The 14193-nt window shown below is 40.0% G+C and overlaps 2 protein-coding genes across 3 annotated transcripts; one reads left to right on the forward strand and one right to left on the reverse strand.

Moving 5' to 3' along the window:
• The first annotated feature begins 1406 nt into the window (after positions 1 to 1406).
• On the forward strand, positions 1407 to 5986 carry CDK2AP2 (cyclin dependent kinase 2 associated protein 2). Of its 2 annotated transcripts, none has more exons than XM_075217245.1 (4): positions 1407 to 1914; positions 4008 to 4157; positions 5566 to 5701; positions 5837 to 5986. In XM_075217245.1, exons 2-4 carry the CDS (start codon positions 4044 to 4046, stop codon positions 5902 to 5904), a joined length of 318 nt encoding a protein of 105 aa, XP_075073346.1. In that variant the 5' UTR covers positions 1407 to 1914; positions 4008 to 4043; the 3' UTR covers positions 5905 to 5986. The 2 variants fall into 2 exon arrangements, with proteins under 2 accessions (XP_075073346.1, XP_075073345.1); XM_075217244.1 differs by having other exon boundaries at positions 1409 to 1914; positions 4057 to 4157.
• Positions 5431 to 14187, reverse strand: AIP (AHR interacting HSP90 co-chaperone). The gene is made up of 6 exons (XM_075217236.1): positions 14052 to 14187; positions 11548 to 11727; positions 10877 to 11065; positions 7975 to 8151; positions 7302 to 7443; positions 5431 to 6591 (listed from the first exon to the last, which is right to left on the reverse strand). Exons 1-6 carry the CDS (start codon positions 14145 to 14147, stop codon positions 6389 to 6391), a joined length of 987 nt encoding a protein of 328 aa, XP_075073337.1. The 5' UTR covers positions 14148 to 14187; the 3' UTR covers positions 5431 to 6388.
• Between the last annotated feature and the right edge of the window lie 6 nt (positions 14188 to 14193).

A 14193-nucleotide genomic window follows, 5' to 3' on the forward strand; every position in this document is an offset into this window, starting at 1 on the left:
CGATGATTGCACGAAAAAGCTCCAATTAGCCGACATCAAACCGTTTGGTCAGATATCACGTGTATATAGTGACACAATGATCTAGTCGCCCAAAAGTGCCGATCACTGTCTCATTTGGTTGGTTGTAACGTTTAATATTTTCAATCCAACCACCGACCGATCATGTAATGTGTATGCACTCATGCTCACAGAGTCAACCCATAGAGTTTACAGAGTTGTGTTCTTTTCAGCCGATGCTAGCGATGAATGTCCTGGTGAATAAATGTAGAGTGCTGTAGAAGAAATAATTCATTTGTTCGTTCTGAGACAGAATGTTTCATTACGAAAGCTAACGAAGTTTGTTAGGACATGTGGATAGATATAACAAGGAGATTTTAATCTGTGTGACAATAATGAATAAATATTGTGCTGTCATTCTCTGAAGATTAGAGGACCAGATGAAGAGCACAGCTCTGAAAGTACCGTATTTCCCCATGTATAAGACGCACCTTAATTTTGGGCCCCAAAATTTAAAAAAAGATGTATTACAATAAGTTACTGAAGCAGAAGGTTTGTCTGGTTGTGATTTTAGTCAGAGATCTCACATCAGGTCTAGAGGAGCAGAGATTACAATAAAGTCCCACATTCAGTTACAGGAAGGCAGCGCTACTGCACAGCACTGTACATACCATACTACACGCTGGGCTCAATTATCGGCGGTCAGCTGAGACTGGGAGGCGCCTGAAGGACCTGATGGTCTTTTTACCTAAAACTGGCAAGCGCTGATCTGTTCATGCGGGGACTCCTCTCTCGTAAAATTTTGGGGAAAAAGGTGAGTCTTATACATGGGGAAATACGCAGGCGCGGGCTGGCAATGTTCAGCCCGGGGGCGCACAGGCGGCCGCATCACGTGACCCGTCCCTGGAAATACGGTAAATCGTGTCAGTGCGTACACATTGTCAGACTGATCGGACTTTCAGTGGTAAGTTCAATTGTTTGAGATAACACATCGGTCGGAAAATTCTTCATTCTAGTCTAATTCGGTCCCAGTTTTGGAAAAATTAAGGTGAGTAACCAGATTCTGACTAATTTTAGTCTGCATGGCAGGTATGAAACGTACCAATATACATAGTGGATACAACCATACATACAGGACCCAGATAGACACTTTTGAAAACCCGTAGAAGAATGTATCCACACAGGACTACGCCTCAGGGAATAAGGTGTCATGTGAAAGTGAGAAAAGCATACAATTTAGATCGGTGAGAGGATCATCCAGACAAGACTATCACAACTCTCACTGATTATCAACATGTACGTACAAGACAGCAGACATAACATTACAGAGGTCACTATCTTCTCTCAGGGGTAGGCGTGGCTATCACCGCGACCCGAATTTACTAGGGGCGTGGTTGTCCGGGCCGGCTTACTGCGTGATGACGTTAAAAAAATGCGTAGGGGCCGCTGGAGCCGGGTGAGTTGAGGTGAGGAGGTTGAGAGCGGTCCGGCGCCATTACCATCTGTACCGGGAAACGGTGAATGTTGGGGGTAGCTGTTTTTTTGTAAACGGGAAAGCGGCAAGGAAGGCGGTGATATTGAGAGAGAGGGGCGACTGTAAGCGGTCATCTGCTCTGAGTGATAGGTAGTCTGTCTGAGGGCTAGTGGGAGGTCAGTTAAAAATCGTACAGTAGGGAGAGAGCACGACGCGGGGCATTCTGGGAGACCAGTAAACCTACGGACCCAGTGGACTGCCTGAGCCGGGAAGAAGAAGCAGCCAACCAGGACGAGTGCAGCTCCAGATACTGACAGCAGCCAATCAGCGAGCCCCTGCAAAGAGCCCAAATCAGCAGCTACCGGGAAGCAGCATGTCTTATAAGCCCATCGCACCTGCACCATCCGTGAGCAGCAGCGCCCCAGGGAACCCTGTCACCCCCGGTAACTATGAACCTGTGCTTGGTGTTCAGCCTGTGTGGTTATGTGTATATGTATAGACACGTGTCTACTACAAGGTAGTGCCTGCATGTGTGGTATGTGCTACACAGTTGGTGTACATAAATTAGTAACTCTTCAAGTAACAAAGTTTATTTATAAAAGCATGCTCCCACCTTTGTGCTCTAAAATTTTAACAGCGTTTAAAACTTTAGAATGTGTAATGCACTATTTTTCATGATTTAAACTACAGTCTGTACAATAGACTGGGTAACGGCTATGAAAACTAGTGCATAAGATAAAGGTGTTACACAGAACAATCGATAAGGTGTTTAATTTCATAAACTGCACTAGAAGAATGAGATTCTGGTGGCTATGGGCAATTTACTTTTGTACTAGTTTTCATGTGTTGCCCAGTATGTTGTCACAAGTAGTAGATTGCGAGCATTTGTGCACCACCTGAGCTTTATGGAAGAGCAACACAGGTTTGACTGTATGGAACAGATGTCATCCTTAGAGGTTGTCATCTGCCTATGCATTGATCAGCCACAACACTAAAACCACTAACAAGTGAAGTGGATATCATTGATTATCTTGTTACAAGGGGTGGGATATATTATGCAGCAATTGAACAGTTAGTTCTTGAAGTTGATTAGGTAGAAGCAGGAAAAATGGGCAAGCATAAGCATCTGAGTGATTTTGACAAGGGCTGAATTGTGATGGCTAGACAACTGTGTTATAGCATCTCCAAAATGGCAGCTATTGTGGGATATATATTGGTTAGTACATACCAAAAGTGGTCCAAGGAAGGCCAACTGAAGAAAGGGGCATGGGCGCCCAAGAATCATCGATGCGTGTGAGGAGCAAAGGCTAGCCTGTGTGGTCCAATCCCACAGAAGAGCTACTGCAGCACAAATTGCTGAAAAAGTTTATGCTGGCTATATAGAAAGGTGATAAAGAAATGTTTTTCTTATGTGTGTTAAACTGGTGTGTGGTTTAAGATTTATTTGGGCTGCACTTGATAGTTGAGCTCTGTAGGAACTTCTTTGTTGTACGATAGAAAGGTGTCAGAACACACAGTGCATCGCAGTTGCTGTGTAGCCGCAGACTGGTCAGAGTGCCCATATTGACCCCTGTCCACCACTGTGAACGCCAGAATTGGACCATAGAGCAATGGTAGAAGGTGGCCTGGTCTGATGAATCACGGTTTCTTTTATCATGTGGATGGCCAGGTGCATGTGCATCGTTTAGCTGGGGAAGAGATGGCACCAGGGTGCACTAATGGGAGAAGGCAAGACTGTAGAGGCAGTGTGAGGCTCTGGCTAATGTTCTGCTGGGAAACCTTGGGTCTTGGCATTCATGTAAATGTATTTTTAAGTAGGTAGGATGTGTCAAAGTAAGAAGTACATCTCTTCATGGCAACAGTATTCCCTGACGGCAGTGGCCTCTTTTAGCAGGTTTAATTAGTCCTGTCACACTGCAAAAGTTGTTTAGGAATGGTTTGAGGAACTCAACTTTACAAGACGTAAAGGATCAGCTGCTAACGTCTTGGTGCCAGATAACACAGAACTCCTTCAGCGATCTTGTGGAGTCCATGCCTTAACACGTCAGAGCCGTTTTGCCTGTACGAGGGGGGCCTACACAATATTAGGCATGTGGATTTAATGTTCTGGCTGATCAGTGTATAAATGTACTCTTAACAGGTATCTAGGCCAAAACTATTAGATGCTAGAGCACACAATGTTGCAGTTTTACACTCCCTATGTAGAATGCTTTTTGTGCTGGAGTTAGTGGAAAGCCCATATACCACTTTCTCTAATATTAAAATGGTTGCCTTTTTCTAGACTGTTTTCTCATGTTATTCTATAGAAGTGGAATGATCTAAATACTTGTTACATGTTTACCACTTGCAAATTTATATGGTGTTTACATTGTGTTGTTCTTTACCTATTTATTGATGTTATAGTAATATATTTTACCTTTTTGTCACAAATCTTTTTTTCATCTACATCTTTGAATGCCAACATTTTCATTGTATTTGTGCATTCCTGAATATGTACACCCTGTGGGCTTGCAATGTTTATACTGTGGATTGATAGTTGTGTGCAACCATAAGCATCTCATCCCCTCATCTGATGTGGTTTGCAGTGCCTGGAGCTGCGGTTTCATCTCCATCAGGAGCCGTGTCTGTAACCTCTTTTCGACCCATCTTCAGTGACTTTGGACCACCGTCTATGGGCTTCATACCGGTGAGAAAATATTGCAGTACCCATATACAGAGGACTTAGATTTGTTTTTCAATTTTTCAAAATGGAATGTAATAAACTGTAAATGAGCCTAAAGAAAAATGCATTGTCACATTACTTACAAAGTAAACTTACCGTCATGAAAGTTCTTGGATTATATGGTTTAAATTATGATGACCATAACAACAAAAATGACTGTTGAAAGATACCTTATTCTGTATACTCCTTCCTTTCTACACTATGGATGGGGCCCTATCTCCCGAATCCTCAATCAGATTCTGTTCTGTTAAACTTCCACACATTACTGATGGGCTCTGATGACATCCCTGGAGCTTGTCAAAGGGGGGATGTCAGTACCTCTGGCCTTAATAAACATTATTTGCTCAGTAGCGCTGAATAATGTGTAGAAGTGATAAATGCTGGGTAAGTTTTAATGTGCATCCACTAAATGTACAGCACTATGTAATATGTCAGCACTTTATAAATAAAAGTTCTGATGCAACTTGTTCATTAGATGGAAAGAACCTGTCGCTCGTAAAAAAAAAAACCCCTTCCCTGCTTTTTTGAGTTCAATATAAATTCTGCAGAAATCTCACGGAACAATTTTTCCTTTTCATATATGCAAGTGGTATTTTTTTTAAGAGTTTATTTTTGAGGTTCGTCACAAAAAGTCATGACAATCGACAAGGTCATAAAATACAATAAACAAATGATATCTAATGATATAGGCAAGTTGAGGTGACCAAGTATAGAGTGAAGATCTGTGATATATATAGATGTAAGAGCAACAGTAACACTGAATTAAGAATAGACCCAGGCAGGGAGTGTGATTTAAAAAAAACAAAAAAAAAAACTATAGTGGCAATGGGCGTAACTTCCAAACTCATTCAGGTAGCACCATTTTGGGGGAAAAATTTTTTTTTTTTAACTTTCAATATGGACAAACAATGAAATGCAGAAATATGTGTGAACCCTTTGATAAGAAATATGTTTTGATTGTTAATGTTATCAAATATCCATTATCCAAACATCCATAGTATGGGGCAGATCAAATTAAAAAAAAAACAAGAAACGCAACGTAGTGGCCTGGCCTCGACAGTATAGTTTTTGTTTAAGTGAAAGGATCACTTACTTTTTTTCGCACCCTATAGACGTGATCAAAAGTGAGCTGTACATTTTACCATATAAACGGCTAATTGAATCTGCCCCTATATGTTTGAGGATGTATAATCGGTTGAATATCGATGTTTCATGCAGTAATAATAATACAATTGCAGGCAGTTATTTTTTTGTTTATTTAGATAGATATGCATGCAATGCTATAAATATACAAATACTGGGATGTTACTGTAGCATGACAAGATGGAGTTGTCAGACTGGGTAAAATGTAATATTTAATTTATTTGAACAGGGAGTGAAGCCAGCTGTGTCACAAGCAGTCTCCCAGGGGACATACAGCGACCTGTTGTCTGTGATTGAAGAGATGGGGAGAGAGATCAGACCCACTTATGCAGGGAGCAAAAGTGCAATGGAAAGATTAAAAAGAGGTGAGGGTAAAGGATGATTGCCCTTCTTGTAGAAAGGGGAATGTTTAGTAAATTGTAATGTAGCTCTCTGTGGATACCATATGACAAGATATGTATGACAATAACTGTTCTAAATCTTCACTTTCACTGTTGCAGGTATAATTCATGCCAGGGCTCTTGTGAGAGAGTGCCTTGCCGAAACAGAACGCAACGCACGTACGTGATCTTTTGGGTCTGAATTTTGTGAAACACTTTCCATTTTCTTTTTTATAGATATATATATAAACAAATAAAATGTTACTCTTGCTGACTGTGTCAAGCTTGAACAAATAAAATGGTCTTGGGCTGACTATTTGCATAAAGAACAAATGGAATTGCTTTGATAGGCTGGTATTGTAACATGGTTTATAAATACTATGTAAAATAGAATACATGATAATGCACTGCTTTCCTCTGTAGTCTGGACTAGCAGCCATTTTTTTGATAGTTGCTCAGTTGTGTCCTCATAATGCACTGTAATTGGTGTCTTTAGACATCGCCACTGACCCACATTAGATTTTCATTTGTGTCTGTAAGGAAGATGATTACCATAACACATGACTCAGCAGATGAAATGGCTTGGAGGCCACAATTGTGCCAAGTTCAAGGAAAATTTCTTCCTGACGAAATGGAGCATTGACCTACATAGATGAGAATCCTGGAGGCACCTTATTTGAATATGCCTCGAAATCTTGCTTTGTCCTCACGTTCTTTTTCATGCAAACGCTCCTCTAAATGCTTCAGCTCTTTAGCAACAAGGGGTGCAAGGGATGGGTCCAGTGCAGCGGCACGGGAAAAATCCTTCTCTGCTTCCACTGCATTCCAAACTGCAGCATGAGCACGTCCGCGTTTAAACAATGCTTTTACGTTATCTGCAGATGAGAGAGAGGCTGAAACCTTGAGGTACTCTTTAAAGGACATGTTTTGTTAGACTGAATAGATCTAAAGATACAGCACTGTCTGGTCTCCTGCTGCGTTTAGGTTGCTATGCATAAATCATTGTGTGGGCAGCACCCCCCCCACCCTCACTTCATTACCTTGTTTGCAACAGTGCTATATAGGCAAAAGTAAAATAACTAGCACTGTTTTGCTTTCTAGACTACACTTGCCTATATGCTCAATGAGACAGTATTAGTTGCTGCTGCCCTCTACTGCATTTTTAAATGCTAGAAAATAGCTAATTTTTATTAATAGGATTCACAGAACCCATACAAAAAGGTATTTGTGTGAGGTGCACTGGCCCTTTATCTTACAAATTCTAGTCAAAGATATAAATACATTAAACTACTCCTATTGGCCCATTGGTTCTGTTTAGTGGAAAAACCTGTAATAAAGTGCTTAACATAATGTATACAATAATTTTATAACTAACAAGTTTAAGACGTGCTTTCTCCTAAGCCTCACCTCATTTAGCGAAGCCACATCCCTTCCCCAATTACAGCCTAAAGACTTTGACCAGAGAAGTCTGCTCAATTAGAATCCCTTCTTCAGAAATGGGTCCATATGAGTAGCAATCACTTCCCTATTTACCACATAGGCCATAATGGGTAAGTCCACCCCTAATTTGGTAGGAGATACACACCTGAATACTTGTTTAATATTGATGAGCAATGCTCCAAAACTGGGTAATAGTCACCCTCCAGCAATTTGCACTGACAATAATTGAGAAGTAATGGTGTGATCTTCATATCTAGACCAATCCAGTCAGGTGATCCAGGCTGCTCCTAAGTAGGTAAAAAAAGCAGAAATATATTTGTTCTCTATATTACAGAAAACATAACTTATGGTGGTAATCATGGGGGAAAAAAAAATTGAGCTTTTATTTTTAAATAAGACTATCCTCATGTGTACAGTGTTCTTGAGGAGAATTTATGAAAATTGTATATTTAAAGAGTACTGGCCAACAGCTGGGTATAGATATGTTTTTTGTCCTACTTCAATTGCATACATGTTAAGAAGGCACATTTTCTCTAGTGAATATATACATATTTACATTTAGCTTTGTCCTCTGATTTTTTTTAATTTACTTATTACACAGCACTCACTGTACATTGATGGGATCATGATACAATCAAATGAAACAAACTTGTGTTGGAGGCATATTTCATGATACCAACCAGTATTGAAATACTGGCAAATACAAAGAAAAGTAGATTTTTTAGACATGAATGATAAAAAGTATTGTCAACTAAAGATTGTGTACATGTCCTCACCTCATAGTAGCAAGAAATGTTAACAGTAATAGTGCTGTGTACCTTCATCTGCAGGGATTTAAGGCAGGCAATGGCCTCATAATATTTGGCAGCTGCTTCAATAGTCTTATCTTCCTTGTACAAGTGATTTCCTTCTTGGTGGAGAAGAGGCACAGCTTCTAGTTTCTCTTCATCTGACATGGCCCAAGCATCCTGCCTGTATGATCCTGGCTCCTGTACCTAGAAGGGCAAAACAACACATAAGTACATAGTAAATGGGGTGGACACATGGTTTAGAAGAATGTTTCTCCTCTCTTATCAAGAACTATTGGTGATGTTTTGAGTGTTTTTCTATTTGTGGTTGTGTTATTGTTGATAAAACCCCATCACCGAGGCCAATTACCCACTGACATTGCATTTAACGTTGAATCCAGTATTTTGAGGTCATTGCAAGTCACAGTAGGCTCTCTCAACAGTGGAGAAAAATGTAAGTGGGCATGGTGACATTGGAAATAAAATGGTTCTAGTGTCAGGCGTAGTAATGGTATTAGAAATACATGAGTTTAATGACACTTTGTTACGAGGCCCGAGATAATTCCACTCAGACATTAAAGGCACCACTTCAGGAAGTTTTGGGATTTTTCTTTTATAGAGAGATAATCTGCAGCTACCAATATAGCCACCACTGCAACTGGAAGAAAGATGTAGAAAGGAGTATTTCACGCAGGTTGGCCAAGTTGCAGAATTCTGTCATAAACAGGAATGATTTCCTTATTTTATTTTTTTCTTCCTCAGAGAGGTTAAATTCACACTTGTTATTACTGCATTATACCTTTCAGATGTAATTTTGGTAAAAAGTTTAGCCAAAGAATACCATCACTTGCTACAAAATTCCCCTCCATGCCACTCAACATCCCTCTTGCTCACACAAGCTCTCAACACCACCCCTTCATACATCTGGAAATACTATCCCTGGTATCTAGACCTTAGCTCTGTGGTGCTGCTACTCGCGTATGGAATGCTCTACCACAGACTAAAATAGTTTATACACTCCAAAAACCCCCATCTCTTTATTAGAACTTACCCTACTCCCACCTATACTACCTACAGTAATGCACCCTCACAGCAGTCCCAATCTCCACTCAGCCAAACTCACTCCTTGTGCTTCAACTGTAGCCTTCCCCCACTAGATTGTAAGTTCTCATTAGCAGGGCCATTCCCACCTTAAATATCCTCTCTTCCCCAGCAGCAGCTTCCATTGTAGAATAAAGTATGGTTTATTTTGCAAGTCAGTGCTGGTTGTTTCTTTATGGAACACTTTGGTAAGTTTAATAATTTGAAACATAACTACAAGCACTTCCAAAAACAGAGCGCATGCTATTATTTTTCGCTAAATGGGCAAATGGAGAAGTTTAAAAGCATATTTATTGGATGCAAAAGTTTGTAAGGGTGTATAGACACGGTCATTTTGATCCAAAATATTGACACACTTGTGTGGAATATAAGAATGTATAATATTGTTTCTGTATGCACCATTATTCTATATCCCCTCTCCATTATCTTTTTCTTCACCTTCACCACCACCACCCTGTCTGTGGTCCACTCTGCCTCCATTTTGCCAAAGTAGGCTTATCACTCAACCTGTTACCCAGCACAGTAGCTCTTGCATGCAAGAGGAGGGCACAGATGAATGGCAACATATACACACACCAGCCTCTGTCTTACAACCTCTCCATCTGAAAGAGAGAGCTGGCTACCCTTGAATTCTGACCTGTCAGCATTAGCTTAGTACCTACACTATAGCATTAACCAGATATCGAGCACTGACACTCAGTACCACACGTATCAGGATGTCACAACTAACTTAGCACAGATACTATTTAGGAGGATTTAGAGAAAAAAACAACAACTTTGGCCATCTCCTTTAATGTGTGTGCTACTTTGGAAAAGGTGTCAGCAGACTGTACAGACTTGTGTAGAAAATAAAGAATTTAAGTAATGCGTCACGCAAGTTTGAAAAAAACAGAAACCTAACACGAAGGGAGGGTGTTCAATTGTCTGCGATGTTCCTAAGAACGTTGCGGATGTGATTTTTTTTTTTAATCATTAATACAATAAAAAGTAATGCTCATTTTTGCTCACACCTGTATGGGCGCGAGCAAAAAGTGTTACTGCACTAGAATAAAAATCTACGCTAAAGGTCTCACGGCCGTTCCACAGGCACCTTGTGCGGATATTTGGAGAACTGAATCCCCCCCCCCCCCCCAAGACGGAGTAACAACTAAATGCACTGCATAATAATATACATACATATTATTGAGAAAATGTGCCCTTCCTGTTTCATATATGGTACTATTTTGACAATGTAAATGATCTGAGGGGGGTGCCAAGAAATCACCGGATCAGATCAAGTGCCAATGCTCTAAACTGAGAATGATTTTCCAGGTGGACATTGACAATACTCCTGCTCCCGTGAACTACACATGTAAGAGGTGGATACAGAAGAAACTACAGCCACAACAACCATAACTTATTTATTCTGACATGTTTAAATGGGTAGGTGAGCTACATTAAAAGGAGTTAAAATGTTTCATTGGATATTATTAAAAAAAAAAAAAAAAAGATAAAGTAGTGGAATAATGCCAGTGACAGAGGAGCAAAAAATATTGATGCATAAAGTATGAATAAGTAAAACTACTTTATGTTTCATGAAGAGAATTAGTAAGAATCTGCCATATCCACTAACAGCTGGGTTTCCATAACAACGTCCAACTACAACCACCTGCAACTCTACATTTGTTGTCTAGTTCCAGAGCAGAAACACTTCTTGTAGGGTTTTTTTTTTTTTGTTTTTTTTTTTAAGAAAATGCATCTCCAAAAACAAGGAAAAGCAATATGTTATTAGGGCTTAAACTATTGATTTTTTTATGCCACTAAAACTTACTTGAATTAATAAGTGCATTACCTTTACAATAGTGATGACAAATATCAAGGGTTGAGGGTCTTTTTGCAAAGCATCTAGGTCTGGATACCCGAGAGAATGGTCATGAAGCTGGGCGATTCCTCCACAACAATGTCTCTGGCCTTCACGAGGGTCTTGTCCAGCTGCAATTTGACGCAAACTACGTGACACTTGTGGGTATTCAACGACATGCTGGAAAGGCAATAGGCATTTTCATAGGTGAGAATGCAATACATTCAATGACCTTAATGCACAATAGAAACGTTGCTAACATTTGCTGCTGCTTGTTTATTCACCGGACGTAAACATGACAGGTTAAGTGTTAAAGCTAATATTTATGCCATCAACATTTGATGTAAAGAACCCGTTCCCCGGGTTCAAGCAAATAATACAACGTGAACAATCAGATAAAAGCCTGCTTTATTTTCAAACACAAAAAAAGTACCAAGACTTAGCCTTAAATTGCCCCCCCCAAAAAATCAGCTGCATTGATGGTAAGGCAAGTTTCACTAAATCTGTATAAAGTATTTCATAACTTTTGCATTACTAGAAAATAAACAGACTGCAGTAACAAAACCAAAAAAAAAAACCTGCTTTACCGATGAATATGTCTGGGCAAATTCTTGACCTTATATTTTCTCATTTCCTATTATTGTTGTTTTTATTATCCATACCGGAGTGTCGCACAGAAATTCTGCAACTTCGCCTTCTCTCATGCTACGGATAATAATCTCCCACACAGGCAATTTGAACTTCTTGCCAATAATCAACTCCATAGGTTTTTCTCTCTCCGAACTGTCATCGACCACTGTTCGCCTGTCATCGCATAATAATGTCCGATAGTGAAATGTGGCCTGTAGAAAAGAGAAGTGTGACTTTGTTTGTATGACACTTTCGGAGCACAAAATTACTGCTCTTAATGACGCAAAAAAGACCAATCAAGAATAAAAGGAAGCCACTAATTTCTAACCAATTCACTCTTGCATGAAACGGTCAGGCTATTATTAGTAATATACATACTTAAAGGAAAAAAAAAAAACCTTCTTACATTATGGTAAGACTTGCAAGGTCTACAAAAACAAATAAGTAAAGTGTTTTACACTGACTTAAGGGATTTGGAATTCATTATTATTATTACCTTTTTTTTATATAGCGCCACTAATTCAACAGCATCAGTCCCTGCCCCATTGGAGCTTACAGTCTAAATTCCCTAACAGACTAGGGTCAATTTGATAGCAGCCAATTAACCTACCAGTATGTTTTTGGAGTGTGGGAGGAAACCGGAGCACCCGGAGGAAACCCACACAAACACAGGGAGAACATACAAACTCCTCACAGATAAGGCCATGGTCGGGAATTGAACTCATGACCCCAGTGCTGTAAGGCAGAAGTGCCAACCACTTAGCCACCGTGCTGCCCATGCTGTCCTCTCAAACTAGATAGTATTCTGATACACATGCATAGTGTAAGAGCCTCTGCACATAGGTGTTACTTTCATCTCTCCTCTTTTCTACAGGTAAGCATAAGAGTGAAAGATGCTCACAGAGATCCCTGATCTCTATGAAGAGATGCCAGTGCAATAATCTGCTATATCATGCATTTACCTGTCAAATGAGGGGAGACTAAATTAATGCCCATGTGCACAGTGCCTAAAGAAAATTGTACAATGGAAATGACCATGGACATTTTTAAAATTGATGGACATGATAAAAATATAAATAAAAAACTAATACAGCATGCAATGTTGTTATCAATGCAGGTTATTTATTGATTTCAAATTTAGTGACCCAGGATTTGGGACAGACATACAGTAATATGTGATGACCAATGTATATGGATATTCTGATTAGCAAGGACTGTTGTGGTAGACAGGAATGCTGGAGTACAATTTCTCATTCTACAATATATTTAATTAAATATAGTTGTCTTTGTTAAACTTTGATAGCTAGAGGTATGGCACAATTTCTCCAAGATCTATTTGTGTATTTAATAGTGAAGCAGGCACACATTAGTTGTGGCTATTTCCCCAAGAAATCTGGGCAGTTACCATCCCCATACTCAGTATATCATGTAAACTAAAATTCTCACCCAAGCATGGTAGGATACTAAAGGTTATTGTTAAGCATCCTTTATTGTCCTACCATGTAGCTGCAGTTTTGGCACCAATGTGTTGCTGATGTTGTTAGCCTTTCCAACAACTCAACAACTAGGGTTCACTTAAAGGACAACTCCAGTTGAAATATTTTCATCATGCCCCCCCCACCCCCTACATGAATAGTGGGGCCTCATCTCTCATCCATCCCCTCTAGCAACTGGACCTACTGAAATTGTCCTTTAAATTTAATGAACTGAAACTCCTTTAACATTCACTGCATGAGAGGCTGCCAGCATCAGTAGGAATGACTGTGCAAATGCCTCTGGCAGGACCAGTGTCTAGTAATGGAACGATTCAGTTTACTGCTCAAACGCATTGTCCAAGATCCCTGTTTCCCCACTCTAAAAATCTTTTATTTTGCAGTGCTATTTTTTCCCATAAATCAGACTTCTTATACATGCACCCAAATTAACAGAATAGACATAGGAAGAGGTTTCTATAACAGTTTCACTAAAACAAAGTATAAAGTGGACCTTTGCAAAGCTGGAGCAAACTTTAGGGAACATGGCAGTAGCACTTTATTTACCATTTAAAAATGACAGAGCTAGGGTTGCCCATGACCCCAGGTTTGTCATGGATAGTCTAGGTTTAGTAGGACCCTGTTCCAGTGAACACTACAAACATATTTAACTAATGAAGCACAAGGAGTGGGTGCAAGGATTATATGTAGTGTTTCCTATTAAATTTATCATTTTAATTACGTAACACGACGTTTTAAGTACATATTTTTACCAGGAAATCGGTAAACTCTGGTTATAGAATATTCTGATTTCGCCATACCCATGGCACCAGAGTATCTTAGTGTGAGCTGATAGGATGGTACCACTCTGTTCCTCTCCTGGGAGCTTCAGCAACCACAGCAGGAAAGGGTGAATAGCATGGGGTTACCAGAGCAACATCTATTAGTCCCCACAGCCTGATACCTGTCTTGCTCTCAGCCATACGCGACGTGATACCGCTAACTCTGCGGCAACAGGTCTATTGACTATAAACGGTGCAGCTCCGAATGGCAGATTTACTTACCTTAGTGCCATCGCGAAATTCGGACAATGGGGCTTTGCTGGGCGTTGTTATGCGCTTTCTAATGCCTTCACCGAGAGCTACTGCTCCTGCCGCCATGTTTATCGAGTTGTTACGTCAGTGTCACGGCGTCCATGCGCTAAAC

The sequence above is a fragment of the Mixophyes fleayi genome, chromosome 6, assembly GCF_038048845.1.
Source record: "Mixophyes fleayi isolate aMixFle1 chromosome 6, aMixFle1.hap1, whole genome shotgun sequence".
In the NCBI taxonomy this organism is placed as follows: Eukaryota; Metazoa; Chordata; class Amphibia; order Anura; family Limnodynastidae; genus Mixophyes; species Mixophyes fleayi.